This window comes from Antedon mediterranea, chromosome 5, assembly GCF_964355755.1.
Source record: "Antedon mediterranea chromosome 5, ecAntMedi1.1, whole genome shotgun sequence".
NCBI classification, from domain to species: Eukaryota; Metazoa; Echinodermata; class Crinoidea; order Comatulida; family Antedonidae; genus Antedon; species Antedon mediterranea.
In genome coordinates, this window is record NC_092674.1 from 2,381,840 (window position 1) to 2,409,453 (window position 27,614).

Sequence of the window (27,614 nt, forward strand, 5' to 3'; positions counted from 1 at the left end):
ATGTCTGAATTAGTTAATATTTCTATGAAATAAAATACTGTATAAAAATTAGATTGTTTATTTGTTCTCCTTTTATTTAGCTTCTATTTTGGAAAATACTTTTTTGCTTGCTAAAGCTCTGTCTACACTATCAAACTTTATGTGACCAAAAAAAAAAGTGATGTTCCCATATGGATATGTCATATCACTACCATATTTGTGCATATTATCACTACCATATTTGAGATAGTGTAGACAGGACAGTCAAACGAGTTTGATAGTGTATCACTACTACTGTATATTTGGGTATAGCACTACCATATTTGAGAACATCACAGTTTTTTGTAAAACTAGTTTGATAGCGTAGTAGACTGACAAAGCTTTAAGCCAAGAAATATTAAATTTCCAGGATGCACCACATTAAACTGATTTACTGTAACTGCTTCAATATCATTCTTGAGGTGAAATGTGCTTTGATATATCATACAGACTGATCAATTCTGATTGGTCAGCTACATAAACAATTGTCTTACCACCAACATCTGCTGATGTCATGTGATTTATCTTGCTGCCGTGCTCAATCGCTGCCACCGGAGATTTTACAGAATCACTGACTGAATCCGGTACATTTTGATCTGATTTTCCTTCCCTCTCTTCTTTAACTCTTTTCTTTTTATGTTGTACTTTTGTGTTTTGTTTGTTCCCTTCCCACAATAAAACCTTTCCATCATTTCCACCAGATATCACCATTTCTTTCATCCCAACCTGGAGTATTTTAACTTTAGACACACCTCTTGTGTGATTTTTAAGGTCAAAAAGTGGTTCAAACTTCCCTCTTCCAACCAACTTCACTACTTGCACCTTTCCATTTTCAAGACCACATATAATCTTAGATCCGTCATTACTAACATCCATTGAATGAATGAGAGGAGGGTTCACCATATACATCCCAGAAGGTATTTCACCATCCTCTCCAGATGGGCACTCACGCATATCGAATGAGCTGAGGTTACGACCTTTCATAAAATCCCAGGAGTTGACAATGCAATCCAGACCTGCAGACAGGAGTTCGCAGCCTTTCGTTGGGTGAAACTTTACTGATGAACATATGTACTTATGGCGTTGCAGAGTCTTAAATAATCGCATCTCTCTCAAGTCCACCACCTTTATATCACCGGAGTCATCGCAAGTTGCAATAAATGTCTCTTTGGAGTTAATGCTAACTTCATTAATTTCTTCGGAATTAAATTCTTTACAATTTTGAACATGGTTAAAATCGCGAATATCCAATAAACAGAGTTTGTTTCCACTTGAGGTGTATATTATATTTGGGTCTGAAGGCGTGAAACAAATACTTGTGACATCATCGTCAAGCTTTAATTTTGATTTCACCTTTCCTTCGTCTGACCAAAGACAAATCTGATGATCCTCACCGCCAGATGATAATGTGTCGTTTTTATTGTGTTCAAGACAGATAATAGAATCTGTGTGAACTCCTTCAGACCACTTGGTTAGTAAAGTCATTATAACATCTGCTAATCTATGGAAAAAAAATGATTTCTGATTTATATATATTATTTTAAAACACAATTACCGTACAATCCTTAAATCTTGTAATTTTAATTCTACTATGCAGTATAATGTACAGCCTTACACAACATGTATGATGCTGTTTATAAACTCCAAACCTCTAATGTTTATTTTGAATCATTATCAGGTGTGTTTAGATGCAAAAAAGTTTTGCAGAATTTGTATCTCAACCCTCACACCACCACCAGGGGTGTCACGAAAGCTCAGACCACGAAAGCTCAGACCCCCAAAGACCTAAGATCACGAAAGCTAAGACCCAACACCTAAGATTACAAATATTTATCTTTCGCACCTGCCTTGTATTTTAACTCCCAACATTTATTCTGAATACCACACCTTAGAATTGGCACTTTCATGAAAAAGAATCACATAAAAAGTAACAAATACATTTTTAAATTGATGATTTTACAGACGTTTTTCTCGCACACAAAATGACTAGCCTACAGTACTACAGTAGGCCTACCCCATGTTCAATGTTTTTGTTTCTATGGAACGTCAAAAGAGCAAAAATTATATAGAGGGCTGAAAACTCTGTGGAGTCCATCTACAGTGCGGATGGAACAATGTAAAATTAAAATTGTAATGATAATAGTATAATCATGCAAGTACGAAGAAATAAATACTGGCAAATAAATTTTAATTTAAAAATCATGATAAGTTTTTTTGTTTCGTTTTCTTTCTGTTTTTATGCTTGTACTATTATTGTTGCTCTTTTGGCGCTCCATGGAAACAAAAACATTGAGCATGGTGGGAGCTCGAGTATACATTACAGTATACAAAGAAACACATATGTAAAATCATCAATTTAAAGGATTTATTTATTTGTTATTATGTGTTTCTTACGAAAGCCTATTAGGGCCAACAAAAAAATAATATTGCTTTCACAAATTCGAAATAACGAATTATTAATTCGTTTTTTCGAATTATTAATTCGTTATTTCGAATTTATTTAAGTAATTTGAAATTTCGAATTAATAATTCGAAATTTCGAATTATTAATTCGAAATTTCGAATTATTTATTTCGTTATTTCAAATTATTAATTCGAAATTTCGAATTATTAATTCGAAATTTCGGATTATTAATTCGAAATTTCGAATTAGTAATTCGTTATTTCGAATTCATAATTCGAAATTTCGAATTAGTAATTCGAAATTTCGAATTACTAATTTGAAATTTCGAATTATTAATTCGAAATAACGAATTACTAATTCGAAATTTCGAATTATTAATTCGAAATAACGAATTACTAATTCGAAATTTCGAATTATTAATTCGAAATAACGAATTACTAATTCGAAATTTCGAATTACTAATTCGAAATTTCGAATTAGTAATTCGTTATTTCGAATTTGTGAAAGCAATATTTTTTTTGTTGGCCCTAATAGGCTTTCGTAGTTTCTCCTTCTGAAAGTACTTATAAGTCCTAATTTTAAAGTGTGGTGTTCAGGATAAAGTTAGTCAACAAATTTGGAGTCAAAATACAAGAAAGGCAGGTGCGTAAGAAAAACATCCTCTGAACCAACACAATGGAGTAAATATATACCAACAAACAACCCGTCAAGTTTGTTTGTTGTAAAGAAAAAATATACATTTACTCAACGGGCGAAAATAATGTGAGTTTATCTATGTTTTGCGGTAGTATTAAATTATATTTATGGTAATAAATGAAACCTACTGTGTTTAAAATTATGTATGGATTAACAAGTATTGTTTTTAATCTGTAGTATATCTTAGTATTTGTAAACTTAGGTGTTGGGTCTTAGCTTTCGTGATCTTAGGTCTTAGGGGGTCTGAGCTTTCGTGGTCTGAGCTTTCGTGACACCCCCACCACCAGAGTGCATGCAGAAAAGTAGAGAAAATAAAATCAATCAAGCGTGGACGGTCAATGTGCTATTCACGACCTGTCATGCGTATCGTAAAATAACTATCGGAACTATCGATTGGTTTGTTTTGAAGCTTTTCTGACTATTATCCAATCAGAACAGTGAACAAAGATAAGGTTTTGAGGACTCAATCAACCGTATCATCATCTGTCTTTTCTCTCCATTGAGTTTCCACTGTCTGTGTGTTGCTGCTGTTCTTAGCAGCTGCTGGTAGGTACAAATCAAAATAGACAATTAATTACTTTAGTAGTTATGTTTAGACAGTAGCTAGTACACAATTTGAGTTGTTTATTTAAGTTTTGCTCCCGATCTACTCTACGTAACTCTAGGAATAGGCCTAGTTTAGGCCTACTAGAAGATAGATAGGCCTCTCTTACGCAGAAGTTTCTCACATGCCGTATGTTGTAGTACAGTATATCCTATTTTACTGTATGTGTAGAGATACTGCACTGTCATCCACCAACACACATATATGGGGGGGGGGGGGAGTGGAGGTGGGGTTGGGGAACCATGAATGGTCGGTACAAAACTTGACAATTTTTGGAATAGAATATAAATAAAAAAATGTTTATTTCATTTCATTTTATAAAATATAATCTTTGTAACATGATTCTCAATTTCTTATTTCAGACTTTCATATGAAACCTCCACCTTAAATTACCTGTCAGCTAATTAGTAGTGAGGTTTCTTTACTGCAAAAAATAAACCCAATTTACATTTTTGTTTTATGTATACACCAAGCAACAAAGATGCCGCAAGATTGGAGACCATTTGTGTTTGGAGGAATTGGCTCAGTCGCTGCAGAATTCGGTGAGTAACATTTTAAAAACCGAAATTCTCTAATTTTTACCATCTACGCAAGTTATATATGCAATTGATAAATTGTGTTTTTTTCTTTTCAGGAACCTTTCCTATAGACTTGACAAAAACACGTCTGCAAGTGCAAGGACAAAAATCTGAAGCAAACTTTCGTGAGTTAAAATATCGAGGAATGTTTCACGCTCTTGTCCGCATTTCTAAAGAAGAAGGTGTCAAAGCGCTATATTCAGGGTAAGATTTACATCAACATTGGTCAACAGTCGAACCAATACTTTGAGACACCCAGGAGGGGCACTTCCCTTTGAACTGAATATTGTTTTGTTTCCAAAAATTTCAAGGAAATAGATTTCATTCTTTATATATTATTATTTATTTCTTTATTTTTATACTGGGGAGCTTGTTCAGTAGAGTATCCCTCTTTACCTCTCTTTCTTCACCCTGTGTGTAATAGATGATAGATAAACAAACAACATTGAAAAATGAATTATAATAATTATTAAATGGAATTATTTTGTATTTTCCTAGAATTCGTCCAGCTGTTTTACGGCAAGCCTCGTACGGAACAATTAAAATAGGATGCTATCACACATTCAAACGTTTACTAGTTGAGAGACCAGAAGATGAATCTTTAGCCATTAACGTGTTGTGTGGTATAGCTGCTGGTATTATATCATCATCAATAGCTAACCCAACAGATGTTTTGAAGGTGAGGAGCAGCAGGATTATGTAGTGGATAAAGCTCTGTCTACACTATCAAACTAGTTTGACATAAAAAAGTGTGATGTGCCAAAATATGGTAGTGATATGCTCAAATATAGCAGTGATGTGACATCATGTCCATATATGGGCACATCACATTTTTTTGTCACATAAACTTTGATAATATAGACAGAGCTTTAGAATGGTATAGTGTACATTAACATGTTTTTTTTTTGCCTTTTTATTTATTAATTTTTTTGCTTTTTATAGGTTAGAATGCAAGCACAGAGCCAAAGGTTTGCAAATGCTACCATGGTGACGTCATTTGTTAATATATACCAACAAGAAGGTACCCGTGGTCTTTGGAGGGTAAGAATTGTGGAAATATAATTAATGTGTTGCCTTAGCCAAAACCATGCTCTTACATTTCTACAGGGAAAGATAATATGAGTGGTAATATAAATTTGATATTAATCATAGACTTAATACTGTAATATTACATATTCTAAAGCCTTGTCTTCGCTATCAAACTTTATATCACAACAACATGTGCCCATATATGAACATGATGATATCATATCACTACCATATTTGGGCACATCACATCACCCTTTCTTTGTCAAACTAGTTTGATAGTGTAGACAGAACTTTATACATATTATCTGATTAATATTCCAGCAAATTTATCAAATACACAATACATTTTTGTTGTCATATTAACTAAACAAAATCTATTAAAAGTATTTGGATTGTTTTACTGCTTTCAGGGTGTTGGTCCAACTGCTCAGAGAGCAGCTGTGGTGGCGGGGGTTGAGTTACCAGCTTACGACTGGTCAAAAAAACTCATTATTAATCATACACAATTAGGTGATAGTATATCAAATCATTTTATGTAAGTATTCTGTATAATATTAATAATAAGATAAGATTTGTTAAACGAACATATCCACCAAAATGCTCAAGGTGCTTGTGAAAAACCAAATGAAAACTAATCCATACACCTAAAAAACAAACAAATGAGCTAGACAAAAACCCACAAATTTCTGCTGTACAATGAAAAAATTGTGATTTTAGTAGTAAACTAATAATATTAATGCTTTTGTTTGTTATTATTACAGAGCAAGTTTATTTGCTGGGTTTGTAGGAGCGATAGCGTCAAATCCAATTGATGTTGTCAAAACACGAATGATGAACCAGCAAAATTTAAGAAAAAGTGTGCAATTAAAACAAGGTCAAAAACAACAAATTTACAAAAATACAATTGACTGCTTTATAAAGGTAAATCATTATATTGAATTGATTATATTAAGCTCTGTCTACACTATCAACTTTATGTGACAAAAAAATGTGAAGTGCCCATATATGTACATGATGATGTCATATGACTGCCATATTTGGGCATATCTGTTCTGAGGGTCCCTCAGAAGCAAATGCTGGATGGATCACCCTCATTAAATATGGTTAAAATAAAAAATAAAATAAATCACTACCATATTTGGGCACATCACATTTTTTGTCAAACTAGTTTGATAGTGTAGACAGAGCTTTATATTATTGTATTATATTATGATTGAAATATTCTGCCTTTGCTGACATATTTATCTAAATACATTGTCACTTTATTACAGACTGCAAGATACGAAGGATTTTTAGCTTTATATAAGGGATTTATACCTACATGGGTACGCCTTGGGCCGTGGAACATCATTGTATCCTTTTACATTTATTTATATATAATATATTTTTATATATTTTATATGGCCTTACCGTGTTGAAACACTGGTTCTCGTCAGATTACCGAAGTTAAGCAACGTTGGGCCCGGTTAGAGCTTAGATAGGAGACCATCTGGAAATACCGATCTGGGGTGCTGTATATGGAGCTGGGGTTCCATTAGGCATTTGAAATCAGCACTGCTGGCAGCCCCTGCATCTAGTATCTGCCTCAAACGTATTGGCTTATGCCTCTCCTCCGGTTAAGGTGGGCGCTGGACGAGAGAAGCCTTTGGTCAATGGTGGGACCAGCCGAAGGTGCTTTAAACAGTCCTGGCTTAGTCATCATTCAGATGAATGCAAGATTAATTGACATTGTCGTTTACGACAGAAGTCGGCCATATATATAAGTTTGCCTTTGGATTTATATAATATATCACTACTATATGAGTTGTTGGTTAGACTATTGTTCTGTACATAGGTCCATTGCATTATATGATGGTGGGTTGCACCTTTATGTCTGAAACTTGATCGAGTAAAGGGTTGTTGTTCTTTCTAATCTTTCCCAGTAAACTTTATCTACACTACCATCATAAAGCTATAACATTAAATTGTATAGCTTTAATGTGAAGCGTTTAGAAACGCTGTATAAGATTGACAACATATTAAATAATTTTGTTCAATAATTATTCTATAATCCTTAACTTAAATTAATTAGTTTTTTGTAACATTTGAACAACTGAAGAAACTTGGTATATAAGAAGTTTTATTCTGCAATTTTAACCTTGAGGAAGAACTTAGTGAGATAACAGAGATTATTTGTGTGTATAAGAAATAATGCAATTCATACCAGCAAATTTTTCTTCAATCAAAGCCAAGAAATATTATTTCTTTATAATATAAGACTACCATAGAATTAGATGCTAAATTAACAGGTTTTTAAGCTATAAATAGGATAGTTTTTTTAAAGTAATTTCTCTATAAATATGGTGCTTTTAATTCTGCTTATTTATGGTTATAACTAACCTAACAAATATTACCCTCCTCAAGTGCCTATGGTGAGCAGCACCCAGCTTTTTATAAAAGTCCAGCATGACTTTTATTGAAATGCAACACATTTGGTGTATTTTGTTGTTTTTGTCTTTTTATACTAATCACTATCACATTAAAGCAGTGTTTTTTTGGTGTATCCAAAAATATTATATATTTTATCATCATTGTATTAAGTTATTATTGTTAGAATTTTAAAAACAGTTTTTAAATTTTTGTGTAAAGGTGTACAATTTTTGTTTTTATTGAGTTGTAAAAAACAGTATATTTTGTGTTAAAATAAAACCTTTATTTTGTATATGTACCAATAAACATTATTACATTCAACATATTTTTGTAATGTTTGATTAAAGTATGTTATTGATTTTAATGTATTTTATAGGTTTGACTAATCAGGGATTTTTAAAACATTCTTAATTTTACTAATAATGTCAGATTATAATTTTTATATCCGTTTTATATCAAGTGTGGTTTATATCATTTTTCGTACTAAATTAAGTATTTTATTTTGATATGCAGTTAATTATAGTATAATATTATGGTTTGAGGCCAGTAGTATTTTAGGTAAAAAATACTGACAATTTAATAATTTATAATATATTCCATTTTTTACTTGAATTGTCTCAAAAACTAGTAATCATGCAGATGTAGTTTTTGTTCTTTAGTTTAGTTTTCTTTGCACTTTGCAGTCATAAGTGTTGATTGACCGTGTTGGGCCACGAAAGTCCTAATCCCACAGACTGTAAATTAATTATTAAGTATGGTGAGTCTGTTTTAAAGACTTTAGTAATCATTTATTTTATGGTATGGTTAAAAATGGAAACAGTGTCATTTAATATAAATAAATTATTAACACTACTGTAGGTGCATTGTTTGACAGTACTGTACTAATAAACGACGGCATTTAAATAAATAAGAATGTATTTGTTGGTTTTTTGTTTTGTTTTCAATGTTTTACGAGGGTGGTCCATTCATCCAAAGCTTATCACAAAAATACAAGACAAAAACATGCAGAAATTAAAATAAAATAAATAGAATATATAACGATTTAGATAATTTATTTCCTCTGTGATATTATGATAATTACTATTAGTTTTTTGTGATTTTCAAGAACTGTTGGATTAGAGTGTTCTTTTAAGTTACAGTACTTTGTTCATGGATAATATTACGGTAATGTTATTTTGTCCATGGTGGGCATGGTAAGTTTGTTAAATGGTGCGCCCTCGTTTTTTAATCATTTATTTTTTTCAGATACCTTGCAAAATAGTTCATGAAACCTGTCTAATTTTCTACCTATATAAATACAGCGACCTCTAGAGGCTGTCATTAGCGCAAATGAGCGCTATCGTTGTAACATTTTTCTAAAAAGTGAGAGAAAATAAATGGTAGAATACGTTTTTATCTACGGTTTGTAAGTGTAATTTTACACTCATGTTATTCCACATCTTTTCATAAAAAAACTGATTCAGTTTTCGGCTGTTTCACGTTTTAATTCTTTGAAAATAATTGAATTTAGTGTGTGCCTACCAAACAAGCGAGTGCTTTCAGCTCTCAAGAAGTGTGGTAGAAAAGAAATTGCGTATGGTGTGGAAATTGCCGAAGTCAGCAATATAACGGTAGCGTATATATTATCAGCAGATACAGAGTATAAAACAACACAGTAAAAATGACTCTCCAATACAACGATTCGAAGGCGCCTATGCGTGAAGTTAAGCGTGTGCAATTCGGAATTTTAGGTCCCGAAGAAGTTGTAAGTTGAAAAATGATTATTTCACATACACATCCTATTCTAGCCGATGTTTTTGGGGGTTTTTTGGTTGCTCTCTCTGAAGAAAGAGTGGTCGGTTCGACCCTGTTTCTTAATTCAGTCGTTTCTTTCTCTAAATAAATATTACCCAGTAATAGATAGGCCTATTTGATTGAAATAGCTCCAGTTCTAGTCCAGTCGTCCTCAATAATAAAACATACCTTGCTTGTCATTAATTATTTACTTTTTTCAAATCAAAGAAACGAATGTCGGTTACACCAGATGGCGGAATTAAATATCCTGAGACGATGGAAGCTAACAAGCCGAAGTTGAATGGATTAATGGACCCAAGACAAGGAGCCGTAGACAGAAGTGCACGTTGTCAGACATGCGCGTGTAATCAAACGGATTGCCCAGGCCATTTTGCACATATTGAACTTGCCAAACCTGTGTTTCATTCCTCGTTTATGACTAAAATTATACGAACGCTGCGATGTGTATGTTTTTTCTGCTCTAAGCTTTTAATTGACCCAGTAAGTACTTTAATCTTACTTTCAGTTTTGTTTTTTCTTTTTCCATGCACAAAAAAAGTATTATAGTCCAAGTTAAGTGGATGAAGCAAACTTCGAGATCTGCTAATAACACTAAACAAAAAATACAGCTCCATTTCTTTTTAACCAACTTTTCGAACATGTTAAATCTGAAAATTCATTTTAACTCCTTTAAATCAAAGCTTAAGACCTTTATTTATGTTATAAGATTTCCTTCTTATTATTTGCAAATGGTTCTAAATATAATTTGTATTGATTTTACTGACTTGTCTAAAAATAAAATGTATAATGCTAATTTATATAATATCTTGTTCATTACCTTATTTAGGAGCATCCGAAATTAAAAGAGGTCATCAGAAAATCCAAAGGTCAACCTAGAAAACGTATGAGTCATGTGTATGACCTCGTCAAGGGTAAAAAACTGTGTGAGGGAGGGGACGAAATGGATAACCAATTCGATGCCAAACTGTCGCAAAGAGATGGAGATGAGAATGAAGAACCAAAGTCAAAGGTACAGTATTCAGATTGTAAAAATAAAATTTACTTTTTCTAAAGCTCTGTCTTCACAACCAAGCTAGTTTGACAAAAAAAGTGTGATGTGCCCAAATATGGTAGTGATAATATATGCCCAAATATGATAGTGATATGACATCATCATCCATATATGGGCACATCACATTTTTTGTCAAATAAAGTTTGATAGTGTAGACAGTTTAATTCATGAAGCCTACAAATGTTTTTACAACTCGTACTTTAATTTGTTCAATTACTTGTAGGGTCACGGAGGCTGTGGACGATATCAACCAAAGATTCGACGTACCGGAATTGATTTAGTTGCCGAGTGGAAACACGTCAACGAAGACTCACAGGAACGCAAGATTAATTTGACCGCGGAACGTGTGCATGAAATCTTCAAACGAATCAGTGATGAGGAAGCAGAGATCCTTGGGTTTTGCCCACAGTTTGCACGACCCGATTGGATGGTCATTACCGTACTACCTGTGCCTCCACTCTGTGTGCGACCAGCTGTGGTTATGTTTGGTTCAGCAAGAAACCAGGTATCAATATTGTATTCCTAATATGGTAACACTTTTCCCAAAATGTGACCAAAATAAATGCCAACAACTTAGTGGATTGGGATTACAGTCATGACTATATATAGGAATTAATATGTGTTATAAATAAATTTAGATTATAGATGATTATAAATAATAAAACAACTTCACTCCTTCTTAAATGACATTAAAGGGTCTTTTCGCATCTGCTCAGGCCCGGCTCCAGTTCACATTCGCGTAAGATTGATGCAAGCCGCGTGAAAATTTAGAGCAGAAGTGAAAGTCCCTTTAATGTCATTTAAGAGGGAGTTTTTCGTACTTTTTGTTTGCTAGTTGAAATTTTACATGTCTACTTTACTGTTAATTGACATAAACGTGTCAATTTTATTTCATGACTTTTCAATTTGATTACAGGATGATTTAACTCACAAACTAGCTGACATCATCAAAATAAACAACGAATTAAAGAGAAATGAACAGAATGGTGCGGCTGCTCATATTATCGCAGAAAATGCCAAAATGCTTCAATTCCACGTCACAACACTGTCTGACAACGAGCTTCCCGGGCTACCACGTGTAAGGAACATTCAGTTATTTTTCCATGAACTCTGTTTTATCTTAATTGATGTTTAGGAAGTTACCATGAAATGTATTCCACTTTGATTTGTATTTCCATTGTTAAATAATAATTGTAAATATTGTAATTTAACATTCTAAAAACAAATTGTTCATTTGTAGGCAATGCAAAAATCTGGACGACCTCTCAAATCAATCAAGCAAAGATTAAAGAGTAAGGAAGGTCGTATCCGTGGTAACTTGATGGGTAAGCGTGTAGATTTCTCCGCACGTACGGTCATCACACCCGATCCAAATCTCCATATCGATCAAGTTGGGGTGCCACGTACGATTGCACAAACGATGACGTACCCTGAGATAGTAACACCGTTTAATATTGACAAGTAAGTTGAACTCTGACCTATGATTTAGGCTTAGACATAAGTGTGAGAACTAATCTTTGTTATGAGGTTTAGAATCCAAGACTACAAGGTGTGCATGTACTTCTCTGTCTAGCGCTGTCTACACTATCAAATTAGTTTGACAACAAAAAGTATGATGTGCCTAAATATGGTGGTGATGAGCCCAAATATAGTAGTGATATGACATCATCATGTCCATATGTGCACATCACATTTTTTTGTCACATAAAGTTTGATAGTATAGACAGAAATTTAAATATACTTCTTAATGTATGTGTAATCAATATGTTCATGTTGAAAGTCCATGAAATATTTGTCCTGTATGTAAGATTTGTTTGAAATTAATGTATACAATGTCTTTTTAACGAATAGATTGCAGGAACTCGTAAGACGAGGTGACAATCAATACCCTGGCGCTAAGTACATCATACGTGATAACGGCGAAAGGATTGACCTGCGATATCATCCTAAGCCCAGTGACCTTCATCTACAATGTGGATATAAGGTTGAGAGGCATATGGTGACTGGTGATTTGGTTGTCTTCAATCGGCAGCCAACGCTTCACAAAATGTCTATGATGGGGCATCGTGTCAAGGTGCTTCCCTGGTCTACTTTCAGGCTTAATCTTAGGTAAGGCTATTTTAATAAACATATTGTTGATAGAAGAAGAGTACTTTGTAGAGATCATGCTTTAAAAAAAAGACCTAAATGAACAAAAATAAACTTCAAATCAGGGATAAAAAATTCACTATCTAAAGCTCTGTCTAACACTCAAACTTAATATGACAAAAAAAAATGTGATGTGCCCATATTTGGACACGATGAAATCATATCACTACCATATTTGGGCACATCACCGTATTTGAGCACATCACTAGTTTGATAGTGTAGACAGAGCTTAAGTGAAGTTTTTATTTAGAGACAACATTTCAGTGCACTATTTCTCTTTCCAGTTCCTGAAAATAAAACTCTGATCTCTCTAGTTTTCATGTAGCCTTTGAAAATATGAATGCAATATTACATATTCTTATTAAGCTCTGTCTACACTCGCTATCAAACTGGTTTGACAAAAATGTGATGTGCACAAATATGGTAGTGATATATCCAAATATGATAATGATTTATCCAAATATGGTAATGATTTATCCAAATATGGTAGTGATATTACATCATCATGTCCATGTATTCTTTATCCTATAGTGTGACCACTCCATACAATGCTGATTTTGATGGCGATGAGATGAATTTGCATTTACCGCAGTCGCTGGATACAAAGGCAGAGATTAGTGAAATCATGAGAGTGCCTAGACTAATAGTAACACCTCAGTCAAACAAACCTGTCATGGGTATCGTACAGGATTCACTTGCTGCTGTTAGAAAGTTTACAAAAAGAGACGTCTTTCTCACAAAGGTGAATATGATGATTAAATTTAATTTAAAATAACATTTATTTACTTGATATAAAGTTTGCGGCACACCACATATTTTAGTTCTGAAAAGAACTGTTGAGTTTCTCGACGTTTCGCTCAATATGCTTTGATCATCCTCAGGAGTGAGAATGCACATTCGATCAAAGCATATTGATCGAAAAGGTCGAGAAACTCTAACAGTTCTTTTCAGAACTAATATACGTGGTGTACCGCACACTTCATATCAACATTTGATTTCGCCATGCAAACCTTCAAACAATACAACATTTATTTACTTCAATTTGAAGATTGAAACAATAATGGAATAAATAAGAAATCTAGGTCATGGAACAACTAGAACTAAGCTCATTTGATGCTTAGGGAGTAGTGTAGTAGACACCTTAGTACTAGGTCAGGATTTGATGCTTAGGGAGTAGTGTAGTAGACACCTTAGTACTAGGTCAGGATTTGATGCTTAGGGAGTAGTGTAGTAGACACCTTAGTACTAGGTCAGGATTTGATGCTTAAGGAGTAGTGTAGTAGACACCTTAGTACTAGGTCAGGATTGAACCCTGGATCTTAGGGAGTAGTGTAGTAGACACCTTAGTACTAGGTCAGGATTGAACCCTGGATCTTAGGGAGTAGTGTAGTAGACACCTTAGTACTAGGTCAGGATTGAACCCTGGATCTTAGGGAGTAGTGTAGTAGACACCTTAGTACTAGGTCAGGATTTGATGCTTAGGGAGTAGTGTAGTAGACACCTTAGTACTAGGTCAGGATTTGATGCTTAGGGAGTAGTGTAGTAGACACCTTAGTACTAGGTCAGGATTTGATGCTTAGGGAGTAATGTAGTAGACACCTTAGTACTAGGTCAGGATTTGATGCTTAGGGAGTAGTGTAGTAGACACCTTAGTACTAGGTCAGGATTTGATGCTTAGGGAGTAGTGTAGTAGACACCTTAGTACTAGGTCAGGATTTGATGCTTAGGGAGTAGTGTAGTAGACACCTTAGTACTAGGTCAGGATTTGATGCTTAGGGAGTAGTGTAGTAGACACCTTAGTACTAGGTCAGGATTTGATGCTTAGGGAGTAGTGTAGTAGACACCTTAGTACTAGGTCAGGATTTGATGCTTAGGGAGTAGTGTAGTAGACACCTTAGTACTAGGTCAGGATTTGATGCTTAGGGAGTAGTGTAGTAGACACCTTAGTACTAGGTCAGGATTGAACCCTGGATTTTGGAATTGGATGACATGCACGTTAACCACCAAGCTACAGCTCCTATGTTATCATTTTGTTTCCCATTGATAATTAATTTTATTTTTCATTTAAATTTAATCCAAATAGGAACAAGTGATGAACTTACTGATGTGGCTGCCAACCTGGAACGGAAAGATGCCGCAGCCAGCAATCCTGAAACCCAAGCATCTATGGACAGGAAAACAACTGATGACACTTATCATTCCCAGTGGTATTAACCTGATCCGTACCCACAGTACACATCCAGATGACGAGGATAGAGGCCCATACAAATGGCTCTCACCTGGAGATACAAAGGTAAGGGTTTAATCCGTTCACTGGTCATTGAATTGGCCATAACCAGTTGTTCTTGATAAAGCTTTGGCTAGGATAAATGCCTTTATTAGGATTACCTAAAATATGTATTTTATTACATCATTGATTTTGATTATGATAACAGCCAAAAGACAAAGGCCATATCTATGATATATTTTTATTGCAATGATTTTGATTATGATAACACCAACAGCCAACAATTTTCTCATTGGAGGTACAGTCAGTTGTGTTTGATATACAAAGCTTTTACTAAGACAAAGCCATTAGCACTAAAATATGTATTTTATTACATTGATATTAATTATGATAACAGCCAAAAGACAAATGCCATTAGCACTATAATATTTTTATTGCAATGATTTTGATTATAACACCAACAGCCAAAATCTTTCTCAGTGAAGATACAGTCAGTTGTGTATGATAGACAAAGCTTTTACTACAAATAAAAGCCATTAGCACTAAAATATGTATTAAGGCACAAAGCTAGGAATTTTTTATTTAATACTTTGATATTATACAGGAATCTTTATTGTTGAGGAAATATCAATAGCTAATCAAGTTTTTTTTAAATCTTGTTTAAAGGTAAACAATTTGTTATGTATTGCTTATTGCATTTTACATATTTATTTAGGTTCTTATTGAAAATGGTGAACTGATATCTGGTATCATCTGCAAGAAGACATTAGGGACATCTTCTGGTTCTCTTGTCCATGTCTCATTCATGGAACGAGGCCACGAAGAATCCAAGCTATTGTATGGCTACATCCAGACAGTGGTCAACAACTGGCTTCTCTTAGAAGGTCACTCTATCGGTATCGGTGACTGTATTGCCGATTCTAAAACGTACGAGGATATTCAGAGTACGATTAAGAAAGCGAAACGTGATGTGATTGACGTTATTGAGAAAGCGCATAATGATGATTTAGAACCAACTCCTGGTAATACACTACGACAGACCTTTGAAAATCAGGTGAGTAGTTTTACTATGTAAAGCTCTGTCCACACTATCAAACTAGTTGACAAAAAAGGTGTGATATGCCCAAATATGGTAGTGATATACCTAAATATGGTAGTGATATGACATCATCATGTCCATATATGGGCAGATCACATGTTTTTGTCACATAAAGTTTGATAGTGTAGATAGAGCTTAGCGATGTTTTATGTTTTAAAGAACCATTTTAATACAACACATTGCAGTTAAAGATGTATTGTCCCTTTGACTAATTCCAAAAAAATAAAAAATAAAAGATTTTGAAAAAAGGTGGGTCATTTTGAAGTATCATAATAGTTATTAACTATCACCAAAAATTTTTCGGGAAAAAAAAAAATTAACTGAAATACATACGTTTTTTTGTTACAAAAATAACTTTGACTTCCAGTCAAAGTTTTCAATCAAAACATATCCCATAATGAAACGCGCTTGTTTGGCTACTCTGTATGCATAATCATAAAACTTCCTCATGATCTGTGTGAAAATACCTTCTTAACCGTGACGAGTTGTAAACAATCCTAATTTAGCATATGCATAATGCGTACTCATGGTTTGAAATCTTTGTTTACTTTCGCTCGTGACGATTTTCCAGATGAAATGTAATCAAACTAATTTACCTGTTAATTACGTAAACTTGTTGTTTTTGGCTCGAATTTTCGACTTAAAGTGAAAAACTTTAATATTACTTTGATATGGCCACTTTAAATTTAGAATATTTTGACCTTCATTTTTTTGTGTTTCAAGGGACAATACATCTTTAAACTATAATTAGTGAAATTTGTCTTTTTTTAGGTAAACAGAATTCTGAATGATGCTCGTGACAAGACTGGTGGCTCTGCTCAGAAGAGCTTGTCAGAGTTCAACAACTTTAAGGTCATGGTGGTAGCTGGATCAAAGGGGTCAAAGATCAACATTTCTCAGGTAACATTAACACTATATTTAACAATATCAACCTCTATGTTATTTATTGCTGTTTGTAATGGTAGTCTTATAGCGCCTAATAAAATGTTTCTAAGCGTTTTACACACACAAATAATCCATAAAATATTCTAAGATAACAAAAAAAGCAAGAAAAGCAGAGGAACCATTTACACTGCTCAGTTCTCCAGCACTTTGAAGCTCCCACTCACCGGAACAGTATTCACAGGAACTTGAGGGAAAAATGCATCTGTCTATCCTATCCTATTATTATCTGCTTTATTTATATTATTCTGACTACAATAAAATGAGTTATTGCTAATGTATGGATGAATGTTTGTTGTTGTTTCTCTAGGTTATTGCTAATGTATGGATGAATGTTTGTTGTTGTTTCTCTAGGTTATTGCTAATGTATGGATGAATGTTTGTTGTTGTTTCTCTAGGTTATTGCTAATGTATGGATGAATGTTTGTTGTTGTTTCTCTAGGTTATTGCTAATGTATGGATGAATGTTTGTTGTTGTTTCTCTAGGTTATTGCTAATGTATGGATGAATGTTTGTTGTTGTTTCTCTAGGTTATTGCTTATGTATGGATGAATGTTTGTTGTTGTTTCTCTAGGTTATTGCTTATGTATGGATGAATGTTTGTTGTTGTTTCTCTAGGTTATTGCTAATGTATGGATGCATGTTTGTTGTTGTTTCTCTAGGTTATTGCTAATGTATGGATGAATGTTTGTTGTTGTTTCTCTAGGTTATTGCTAATGTATGGATGAATGTTTGTTGTTGTTTCTCTAGGTTATTGCTAATGTATGAATGAATGTTTGTTGTTGTTTCTCTAGGTTATTGCTAATGTATGGATGAATGTTTGTTGTTGTTTCTCTAGGTTATTGCTAATGTATGGATGAATGTTTGTTGTTGTTTCTCTAGGTTATTGCTAATGTATGAATGAATGTTGTTTGTTGTTGTTTCTCTAGGTTATTGCTAATGTATGGATGAATGTTTGTTGTTATTTCTCTAGGTTATTGCTAATGTATGGATGAATGTTTGTTGTTGTTTCTCTAGGTTATTGCTAATGTATGGATGAATGTTTGTTGTTGTTTCTCTAGGTTATTGCTAATGTATGGATGAATGTTTGTTGTTGTTTCTCTAGGTTATTGCTAATGTATGGATGAATGTTTGTTGTTGTTTCTCTAGGTTATTGCTAATGTATGGATGAATGTTTGTTGTTGTTTCTCTAGGTTATTGCTTATCTATGGATGAATGTTTGTTGTTGTTTCTCTAGGTTATTGCTAATGTATGGATGAATGTTTGTTGTTGTTTCTCTAGGTTATTGCTAATGTATGGATGAATGTTTGTTGTTGTTTCTCTAGGTTATTGCTAATGTATGGATGAATGTTTGTTGTTGTTTCTCTAGGTTATTGCTTATGTATGGATGAATGTTTGTTGTTGTTTCTCTAGGTTATTGCTAATGTATGGATGAATGTTTGTTGTTGTTTCTCTAGGTTATTGCTAATGTATGGATGAATGTTTGTTGTTGTTTCTCTAGGTTATTGCTAATGTATGAATGAATGTTTGTTGTTGTTTCTCTAGGTTATTGCTAATGTATGGATGAATGTTTGTTGTTGTTTCTCTAGGTTATTGCTAATGTATGGATGAATGTTTGTTGTTGTTTCTCTAGGTTATTGCTTATGTATGGATGAATGTTTGTTGTTGTTTCTCTAGGTTATTGCTTATGTATGGATGAATGTTTGTTGTTGTTTCTCTAGGTTATTGCTAATGTATGGATGAATGTTTGTTGTTGTTTCTCTAGGTTATTGCTAATGTATGGATGAATGTTTGTTGTTGTTTCTCTAGGTTATTGCTAATGTATGGATGAATGTTTGTTGTTGTTTCTCTAGGTTATTGCTAATGTATGGATGAATGTTTGTTGTTGTTTCTCTAGGTTATTGCTAATGTATGGATGAATGTTTGTTGTTGTTTCTCTAGGTTATTGCTAATGTATGGATGAATGTTTGTTGTTGTTTCTCTAGGTTATTGCTAATGTATGGATGAATGTTTGTTGTTGTTTCTCTAGGTTATTGCATGTGTAGGCCAACAGAATGTGGAAGGTAAACGAATTCCGTTTGGATTTCGACACAGAACACTACCTCATTTTATCAAAGATGATTACGGTCCCGAGAGTCGTGGATTTGTTGAAAACTCTTACCTGGCCGGTTTGACTCCCTCAGAAATGTTCTTTCACGCTATGGGAGGACGTGAGGGGTTGATTGATACAGCTGTCAAAACTGCTGAAACAGGTTAGTTGTAAAATGAGAATAATATATAATAAGTATATTTGACTTAGGCCTATAAGGCAGACAATATAATAAATATATTTGACTTGTAAGGCAGACAATATAATAAATATGTTTAATTTCAGGTTATATTCAACGTAGGCTGATCAAAGCTATGGAGAGTGTGATGGTGAGGTACGATGGTACCGTACGTAACAGCAATGATTACTTGGTACAGCTAAGGTACGGGGAAGATGGTTTGGACGGATGCTCAGTTGAATTCCAACAGCTGGCCACACTTAAACCTTCACACAAGGCCTTTGCTAAGGGCTACAAATTTGACTATTCAAATGAAAAGTAAGTACAAGTAAAGCTTGTGTGCCCCTTCAGTTTGTTTGAGCATAGCAAATGTATTAAGCTCTGTCTACACTATCAACCTAGTTTGACAAAAAAGTGTGATCATCATATCCATATATGGGCACATCCCATTTTTTGTCGCATAAAGTTTGAGAGAGTTGTGTAGAGCTTAAGAGACTATACTTTTTGATTGAACAATATTCAACATTATATATTTTTTTTTTGCCTACCAGGTTAATGCGTAAGAACTTAAAGGAAGATATTGTCCGTGACTTACTTGGGAACAACCAAGTTCATTTGGAATTAGACAAAGAATGGGAACAACTTAGGGAGGACAGAGAGATCCTCAGGGAAGTGTTCCCATCTGGTGAAAGCAAGGTATGACGGTGTACAGTCCCTGCCTCAAGAGTGAATTTAATCACAGCCTTCACAAGATTAAGAGTGAATTTAATCACAGCCTTCACAAGATTAAGAGTGAATTTAATCACAGCCTTCACAAGATTAAGAGTGAATTTAATCACAGCCTTCACAAGATTAAGAGTGAATTTAATCACAGCCTTCACAAGATTAAGAGTGAATTTAATCACAGCCTTCACAAGATACACACACAAGTTGCTCTACATAAATACACTTTAACAATTAATTTGCATTTTTTTATTTGATAACAATCTACCGTTTGTATATATTGTTCCCAGACTCTTTAAGAATGTTAAGCAAACATCTTAAACACCAAGCTACAAAAACTATTTAATAAATTACCCTTAAAGCTCTGCCTACACTATCACTTTATGTGACCAAAAAATGTGATATGCCCATATATGGACATGATGATGTCATACTACTACCATATTTAGGCACATCACAATTTTTTTGTCAAACTAGTTTGATAGTGTAGACAAAGCTTAAGAATTCATTAACATCCCTTACTGCCTACACCCATCATATTCTTTATTTTTCCATGTATTAACAAATCTTGATTATTCTCTCATAGGTTGCATTGCCATGCAATTTACAGCGTATGATCTGGAATGCAAAGAAAATCTTCCGCATAGATGCCAGGAAAACGTCAGATCTACATCCTTTGACAGTTATTGAGGGTAGGTCCTGATAATAACAATTTTAAATTAATTGTATGCAGGCAGGACAGATAATAAATTGATACAACTTCGTATCTGAGGTAGATTATATTTTTGGTGGCCATACTTTACTATGTAAAAGTGAGTAATATCTTTTTATGTTATATTCGACTAAATAGGTATTCGTAAATTGTGCAAGAGTTTAGTGATTGTAAAAGGAGAGGACTCGATCAGCAAACAGGCACAACAGAACGCCACTATCCTATTCAACAGTCTTCTGCGATCTACCTTTAGCTCTCAGAAGGTCATGCAGGAACACCATCTGTCGTCGGAAGCATTTGATTGGCTGCTTGGTGAAATCGAGACCAGATTCAACCATGCTCATGTGAGTAACATTTATGGTTTTTTTTTCGATGTAGTGATATTTAGGTAAATATTGACAAATCCTTTCTGAATGCAATACCCCAATTGTTTACGTAATGTGTGAAATATTTCAATCACAAGTTTTTTTACAATTCAAATCATGACATCAACAATATGGTCATTTCATTTTCACTAGGGGGTACCTGGTGAGATGTGTGGAGCTTTAGCTGCTCAGTCTCTCGGTGAACCAGCCACTCAGATGACCCTGAACACTTTCCATTATGCTGGTGTCTCGGCTAAAAACGTCACGCTTGGTGTGCCTCGTCTTAAAGAAATCATTAACATCTCAAAGAAACCAAAGACACCCTCGCTCACCGTCTTCCTTATGGGAGCTGCAGCAAGAGATGCAGAAAAAACCAAGGTAAAATAATAGAATCTATTATTGTCAATTTGATTATTTAATCAGGGGACAGAAAAAAGTAGATATAATCCCACCCCGTAGAACACGAAATTGGGCTGACTTTGGGGTGGGACTATACCTGGGAAAAAAAGGTTTGATAAGCATTTCTTGTAAAAACTTGTCTGAATTCGCTAGAGATAGGCCTACATCCAGACCAAAAGTCAATACTGGGACTATACCTGGGGATATGCTATTTGTGAAATCAGACATGAAGTAGGGGGTGGGATTATATCCAAGGATATTCGGTAGTTGTGTTCCCAGCTTGATGTTCAGCAGGTGTACAATAATTTAAAAATATTTTTCACAAACTGAAAATAATAATTATATTTACATTTCTCCAGGATATTCTGTGTCGTCTGGAACATACAACTCTTAGAAAAGTAACCTCAAACACCGCCATCTACTACGACCCTGAGCCGCAGAACACCGTGATCGAGGAAGACCAGGACTGGGTCAACCTCTATTACGAGATGCCTGACTTTGATCCGTCCCGCATTTCGCCGTGGCTGTTGCGTATCGAGCTTAACCGTAAACGTATGACTGATAAGAAATTGTCGATGGAACAAATCGCTGAAAAGATTAACGCTGGATTTGGCGACGATCTGAATTGTATCTTTAACGATGATAACGCAGAAAAGTTGGTTCTTAGAATAAGAATTATGAACAGTGAAGAGAATAAGTACAATGACGTAAGTACTATGAAGCAAATGATTGTTTTCATTAAGAAACACCTGGGCACAAACACCTGGGCACAAACACCTGGGCACAAACACCTGGGCACAAACTAGTTTGACAAAAAATATGCTTAAATATAGTAGTGATATGACATCATCATACCATGGGTTTCGCTAGGAGATGTGACATGTGTATAATACTGAAATTATAAGACAGTATTTTCTTTGTCAATTGTTGTTTATTTATATTTATAATATAATGTTTCTTTAAGTTATTTTTTAATATGAGAACAATTTATTTAATTTAGGAAGAAGAACAAGTTGATAAGATGGACGATGATGTGTTCCTGCGCTGTATTGAGTCAAACATGTTGACCGACATGACACTACAGGGAATTGAACAGATTGCTAAGGTACAGTATTCCTGGAAATCACATACAACCATTTCCTTTTCATTGGTCAATATTCCTAGAATTGTGCTGACTACCACATATTACAAAATTCTCATATTTACACATTTCGTGATACTGTAGAAATACAGCACTAGGTCAAAGTTCATAGGGTGAAAACAAACAAACACATTTTTTTGTATTGTGGTTTTCAGTAATATACAGGATATATGATATTAAATGTATCAATTTTAATGTATCATTTTACTACTTAAATGTCATTGGCTTCCTGGCTTCCTTATTTTCAGATTTAATATGTTTATTTTTGTTTGTAAATTTAATAGTTTTTAATCATGGTTTGTCAGTGATTTTTAGTACGTTGGTAAATTTCAATCACAATAGCCTGTTGACAGCTAGGGAGGGGTAATATTTTCATCATTTTAGTCGTAAAATTGTTCTTCTTAGAAACTAATAATCCACCACAGCAATACTCACTAGCATAAACTAGTGGTTGCCAATTCTAACTACTATACCAGTGGTGTCATGTTCATATTAACCTAGTCATATAGATTAATGTTCTTATAAACCAACAAGTAAATATTTAACAGGACGCTCAAATATGATATGACAGCTTAAAACCACACTCAACTATACCCTGAAATGAAATAAATAAATGTATCCAAAAATAACAGAATTTAAAATGAATGCTCTTAAATATAAATGAATGATAAATAGGTGTATATGCATCTGCCGCAAATGGACAACAAGAAGAGGATAATAATCACAGAAGAGGGTGAATTTAAAGCCATCCAGGAGTGGATCTTGGAGACAGATGGTACCAGCTTAATGCAGGTATTGAGTGACAAGGACGTTGACCCTGTCCGTACAACATCTAACGACATTTGCGAGATATTCCAGGTATGAAACACATGTTTTGTTAGTAAGGAGCTTTTGATTTGCGACGACCGACCTAGGTCAGGTCAATTATGTATCATCTTTTGGACTTAGAAACGTTCAAATCTGTGTTGAGATGTGGAGCGACGACACGCACCCCAATATCTCCGCATATGAATTATTTTGTTAAATTAATCCGGGGTGTCTATCATACAAACCTCCTGGTTTCATGAGACCCCATTTCATCATTTTCTTAAATCATTGTACATATTATTTTTTTGTGATTTGATGGATAAATGTTTTTGTGTTTGTAAAGTATAATTTATTGATCGCACAAATGGGAAACTTCTCTCTCGCAATTTACAGTATATTGATTTCTGGCTATTTATTTTATGTTAATTGTTTCTCATTTTTTTCTCATTTATTTTACTAAAGGTACTAGGTATTGAGGCGGTACGTAAAGCAGTTGAGAAGGAGATGAACCATGTTATCTCATTTGATGGATCGTATGTAAACTATCGTCACTTGGCCTTACTCTGTGATGTCATGACACAGAGAGGTCATCTTATGGCTATCACTCGTCACGGTGTCAACAGACAGGAGGTCGGCGCCCTCATGAGGTGTTCCTTTGAAGAAACGGTAACTTTCTGATTTTCTTTAATCATCATATCTGTGTAGGTTCAAAGAGTCCTAAATTCTATATAACACAAAAACACATTCTGAATACCAGAATTTATAGAAAATCTTGCATAGGCCAGCCCAAGGTTGATCAGGCATTGAGAAAGTTGACTGTAGTTAAATAATTTTGTACGTTGTTTGTGTTTTAGGTTGATATCTTAGTCGAGGCAGCCGCTCATGCTGAGATTGACTTTGTAAAGGGAGTCAGTGAAAACATCATGCTAGGCAAGCTAGCCAGTGCGGGTACTGGCTGCTTTGACCTTCTACTTGACGCGGAGAAATGCAAATATGGAATGGAAATTCCTACACACACTGGTATGGGAGCTGGGATGAGTGAGTACACTATGTTGGGATTTCTATTTTGTGGGGACAGCGCACTTTTTTTGCACATATGATATTTAACAATAGATATTTAAATGATATTACACAGTCTGAGGTTAAAAAATTATAGAAAAGATGTTGACAAATAAGTATACTGAGAAAATTTATATTACAGAGCCTAAAACGGTATAATTTTTACATTCAGTATTAAAAATTGAGATTCAGTATAATAATGAAAAAATGATATATTGCATTATAAGATTGTGGTTTATTTAAATACTTTGATAAAATTGTATAGTTTTACATTGATAAATAAAGACATTCTGAACATAACATTGCCTTCAAGATTTACATGAATTATATAATAAAATAACAATTTAATGTACATGTTATGATTTCTAATGATTTTTAAATGTTATGTAACCAGTAAACAAAGTTGCACTATAAACAACAAACTTTTTATATCCGGTCAATGGAGTAATGTAAAGTTTAATTTATTATATTTCAATTACACTTTTAATTTGTTTTTATTTTCAGTGGCAGGGATGCCAGGAATGTTCTTGGGTGGTGGACACTCACCAAGCAGTAGTATGTCACCCCAGATGACCCCATGGGGACCAGGGACAACCCCTGGCTATGGATACTGGTCACCAGCTGTCGGTAAGTCGGTTCTGCAATCTGTCAGTTTTGGAATACATTATAAATTGACCAATTCTGGAAAATAAAAATGTTATGCCACTTTTTTAAGATAAATTTTATTATGTAATAGAATTAGAAATGTATTATTATGACATTTTTTGTTCCTTTAGGAAGCGGCATGACTCCTGGAGGACCAGGTTTCAGTCCTTCTGCAGCGTCAGATGCCAGTGGGATCAGCCCAGCGTACAGTCCTGGATGGTCTCCACAACCTCAATCACCAGGCTCTCCTATGGCTAGCCCATACATACCATCCCCTGGCAGAATACTATCACCAGGCTATTCACCATCATCTCCTGCCTACCTACCAGACTCGCCAGGAGGTGTAACACCACAGAGCCCTGGCTATTCACCAACATCGCCTTCATACTCGCCTACCAGCCCAAGCTACTCGCCTCCAAGTCCGACATACTCACCCACAAGCCCGAGTTACTCTCCGACTAGCCCTAGCTACAGCCCGACTAGTCCGAGCTATAGCCCAACAAGTCCGAGCTATTCGCCAACAAGTCCAAGCTATTCACCAACTTCACCAAGTTACTCTCCGACTAGTCCGAGTTACAGTCCAACATCTCCTAGCTATTCCCCAACTAGTCCTTCATACAGTCCAACATCTCCCAGCTATTCACCGACATCGCCCAGCTATAGCCCAACTTCGCCTAGCTATAGTCCGACGTCGCCAAGTTATTCTCCAACAAGCCCAAGTTATAGTCCAACTAGCCCAAGCTATAGCCCAACTAGTCCGAGCTATTCACCATCGTCTCCAAAATATTCACCGACATCTCCAAGTTACTCGCCAACCAGCCCAAGCTATGGACCATCTTCGCCAAGTTACAGTCCAACATCACCTAGTTACAGCCCGTCATCGCCAAGTTACTCACCTACAAGCCCAAGTTACAGCCCAAGCTCTCCTAGCTACTCGCCAAAGAGTCCAAACTATTCACCAACCAGCCCATCATACAGCCCAACGTCGCCAAGCTACAGCCCAAGCTCACCGAAGTACACACCAACGTCTCCAAATTACAGTCCAACAAGCCCGTCGTACTCCCCAACTAGCCCAAGTTACTCCCCAGCAAGTCAGCAATATTCGCCAACAAGCCCGAAGTACTCGCCTACTAGCCCAAGTTATTCACCTACCAGCCCGAAATACAGCCCAACTTCTCCAAGCTATTCGCCAACAAGTCCAAAGTACAGTCCTAGTTCCCCGACGTATTCGCCCACTAGCCCGAAAGACTCGACATACTCACCACAATCATCCCAGACATACTCTCCTTCATCACCTTCATACAGTCCTGATGACGAATGAAATATGCTCTGATACTTTGTACATATTTTAGTAGTACAGTGGCAGGAACAGTTGTAAATCATGATTTTTTTTAAATCGTGATTTTTGTTAATTGAATGTAAATATTTAAGTATGGCGCAAGTTTTGTATTGTCCTGGTATTATATACATTATCTGTAACATAACAAAATGCTAAACATTAGTATTAAAAAATGTATGTAAGGGGAAAACTTACAAAGTTACATAAACCATTGGAATAACTGTTTAATGAAATAAGAAGAAAATATTTTTGATATAATTTAAAATGATATTACCTGTGATAACCTATGTGTCGTCGTATAGTACATTGACATAGGCTGTTGCAGTTATTACATATGTTGTTTTGTCTGTGTTGTAGACATTATTTTGATATAGTTAATTTCCTATTCATTTAATGTATTGACAGAAAAGCATTGTTCTCGGAAAAAAAAAACTAAGAATGGCATAAAAAAGAATTATACGCTTTATAAAGGAAGCTGTGTTGGAGTTGAACAGTTGACACCATTATGGGTGTAATCTATTTATAATGTCATGCACTTTAAAAGTTGAGATGTTGACACCATTAATTGTTTACAATAGCATTGAGGACAAAATGATAATAATAATTAGTTAATTAAGGTTATTATTTGTTTAGAACACTATTGAATTAAAACTTATACTGTATTTGTAATAAATTTGAAAACTATTAATTTTTGTATGATTCAGTTATGTTTATTAGTGGCACGGTTTTGTAAACTAAGTTGTTTTTCACTTGCAAGTTTGATTATAAAGTTTAAAATAATTTGAATATAACCAGCATTTTTACTAAATGTTTCAGAAAAAAATGTAGTATTAGGGGTAAAAACATGATTGTTACGGTTGTTTAAAACGATACGTAATTAAATTGAGTCATAATTACGCCATCACTGAATGAGAACATCAATTACGTTGATGAATTACTTACTGAGTATGTTTTATTAATGCATTTATCGTAGCCGGGCCATTGATGACGAGATTTCAAACTCATTAACAGAGGTAGGGTTGGTTCCCATTGGTACAGAGAACTGAAAAATCACGTCACAACGCACTTACAGATTCTTTTATATCTGAAATCGACACAAGTTGGTGTTAATTTCCAAACACACAATGTACTTGTACATAATATTGAATAAAACAATTA

The 27,614-nt window shown here is 34.6% G+C and overlaps 3 protein-coding genes across 8 annotated transcripts; 2 read left to right on the plus strand and 1 right to left on the minus strand.

The window, feature by feature from the left end:
* Positions 1-3: 3 nt before the first annotated feature.
* Positions 4-9,288, minus strand: LOC140050040 (WD repeat-containing protein 53-like). Of its 4 annotated transcripts, none has more exons than XM_072095053.1 (2): positions 9,260-9,288; positions 4-1,519 (listed from the first exon to the last, which is right to left on the minus strand). In XM_072095053.1, the coding sequence occupies exon 2, from the start codon at positions 1,501-1,503 to the stop codon at positions 430-432; it is 1,074 nt and encodes a 357-aa protein (XP_071951154.1). In that variant the 5' UTR covers positions 1,504-1,519; positions 9,260-9,288; the 3' UTR covers positions 4-429. The 4 variants fall into 4 exon arrangements, with proteins under 4 accessions (XP_071951154.1, XP_071951153.1, XP_071951152.1 ...); XM_072095052.1 differs by lacking the exon at positions 9,260-9,288 and adding an exon at positions 1,957-2,316; XM_072095051.1 differs by lacking the exon at positions 9,260-9,288 and adding an exon at positions 1,866-2,316.
* On the plus strand, positions 3,602-8,845 carry LOC140048542 (kidney mitochondrial carrier protein 1-like). Of its 2 annotated transcripts, none has more exons than XM_072093281.1 (9): positions 3,602-3,664; positions 4,085-4,264; positions 4,357-4,504; positions 4,799-4,979; positions 5,243-5,341; positions 5,740-5,864; positions 6,091-6,250; positions 6,601-6,681; positions 7,401-8,844. In XM_072093281.1, the coding sequence occupies exons 2-9, from the start codon at positions 4,204-4,206 to the stop codon at positions 7,440-7,442; spliced, it is 897 nt and encodes a 298-aa protein (XP_071949382.1). In that variant the 5' UTR covers positions 3,602-3,664; positions 4,085-4,203; the 3' UTR covers positions 7,443-8,844. The 2 variants fall into 2 exon arrangements, with proteins under 2 accessions (XP_071949382.1, XP_071949383.1); XM_072093282.1 differs by having other exon boundaries at positions 3,647-3,664; positions 4,196-4,264; positions 7,401-8,845.
* On the plus strand, positions 9,070-27,614 carry LOC140050039 (DNA-directed RNA polymerase II subunit RPB1-like). Of its 2 annotated transcripts, none has more exons than XM_072095049.1 (25): positions 9,070-9,143; positions 9,368-9,482; positions 9,740-10,012; positions 10,359-10,541; positions 10,807-11,088; positions 11,500-11,661; positions 11,824-12,044; positions 12,435-12,692; positions 13,263-13,473; positions 14,815-15,024; positions 15,674-16,012; positions 16,829-16,957; positions 19,029-19,251; positions 19,374-19,584; positions 19,818-19,962; positions 20,576-20,681; positions 20,840-21,045; positions 21,220-21,444; positions 21,825-22,172; positions 22,466-22,570; positions 23,282-23,464; positions 23,876-24,079; positions 24,268-24,451; positions 24,977-25,099; positions 25,249-27,614. In XM_072095049.1, the coding sequence occupies exons 2-25, from the start codon at positions 9,399-9,401 to the stop codon at positions 26,436-26,438; spliced, it is 5,805 nt and encodes a 1,934-aa protein (XP_071951150.1). In that variant the 5' UTR covers positions 9,070-9,143; positions 9,368-9,398; the 3' UTR covers positions 26,439-27,614. The 2 variants fall into 2 exon arrangements, with proteins under 2 accessions (XP_071951150.1, XP_071951149.1); XM_072095048.1 differs by having other exon boundaries at positions 9,072-9,117; positions 9,249-9,482.

Bases quoted from the DNA above. Each gene is read 5' to 3' on its own strand.
- LOC140050040 (XM_072095053.1), bottom strand. From the start codon at position 1,503: ATGACTTTACTAACCAAGTGGTCTGAAGGAGTTCACACAGATTCTATT.
- LOC140048542 (XM_072093281.1), top strand. From the start codon at position 4,204: ATGCCGCAAGATTGGAGACCATTTGTGTTTGGAGGAATTGGCTCAGTC. The intron at 4,265-4,356 runs GTGAGTAACATT...TTTTCTTTTCAG, and splicing joins CTCAGTCGCTGCAGAATTCG to GAACCTTTCCTATAGACTTG. The intron at 5,865-6,090 runs GTAAGTATTCTG...TTATTATTACAG, and splicing joins AGTATATCAAATCATTTTAT to AGCAAGTTTATTTGCTGGGT.
- LOC140050039 (XM_072095049.1), top strand. From the start codon at position 9,399: ATGACTCTCCAATACAACGATTCGAAGGCGCCTATGCGTGAAGTTAAG. The intron at 16,013-16,828 runs GTGAGTAGTTTT...GTCTTTTTTTAG, and splicing joins GACAGACCTTTGAAAATCAG to GTAAACAGAATTCTGAATGA. The intron at 24,080-24,267 runs GTAACTTTCTGA...TTTGTGTTTTAG, and splicing joins GGTGTTCCTTTGAAGAAACG to GTTGATATCTTAGTCGAGGC.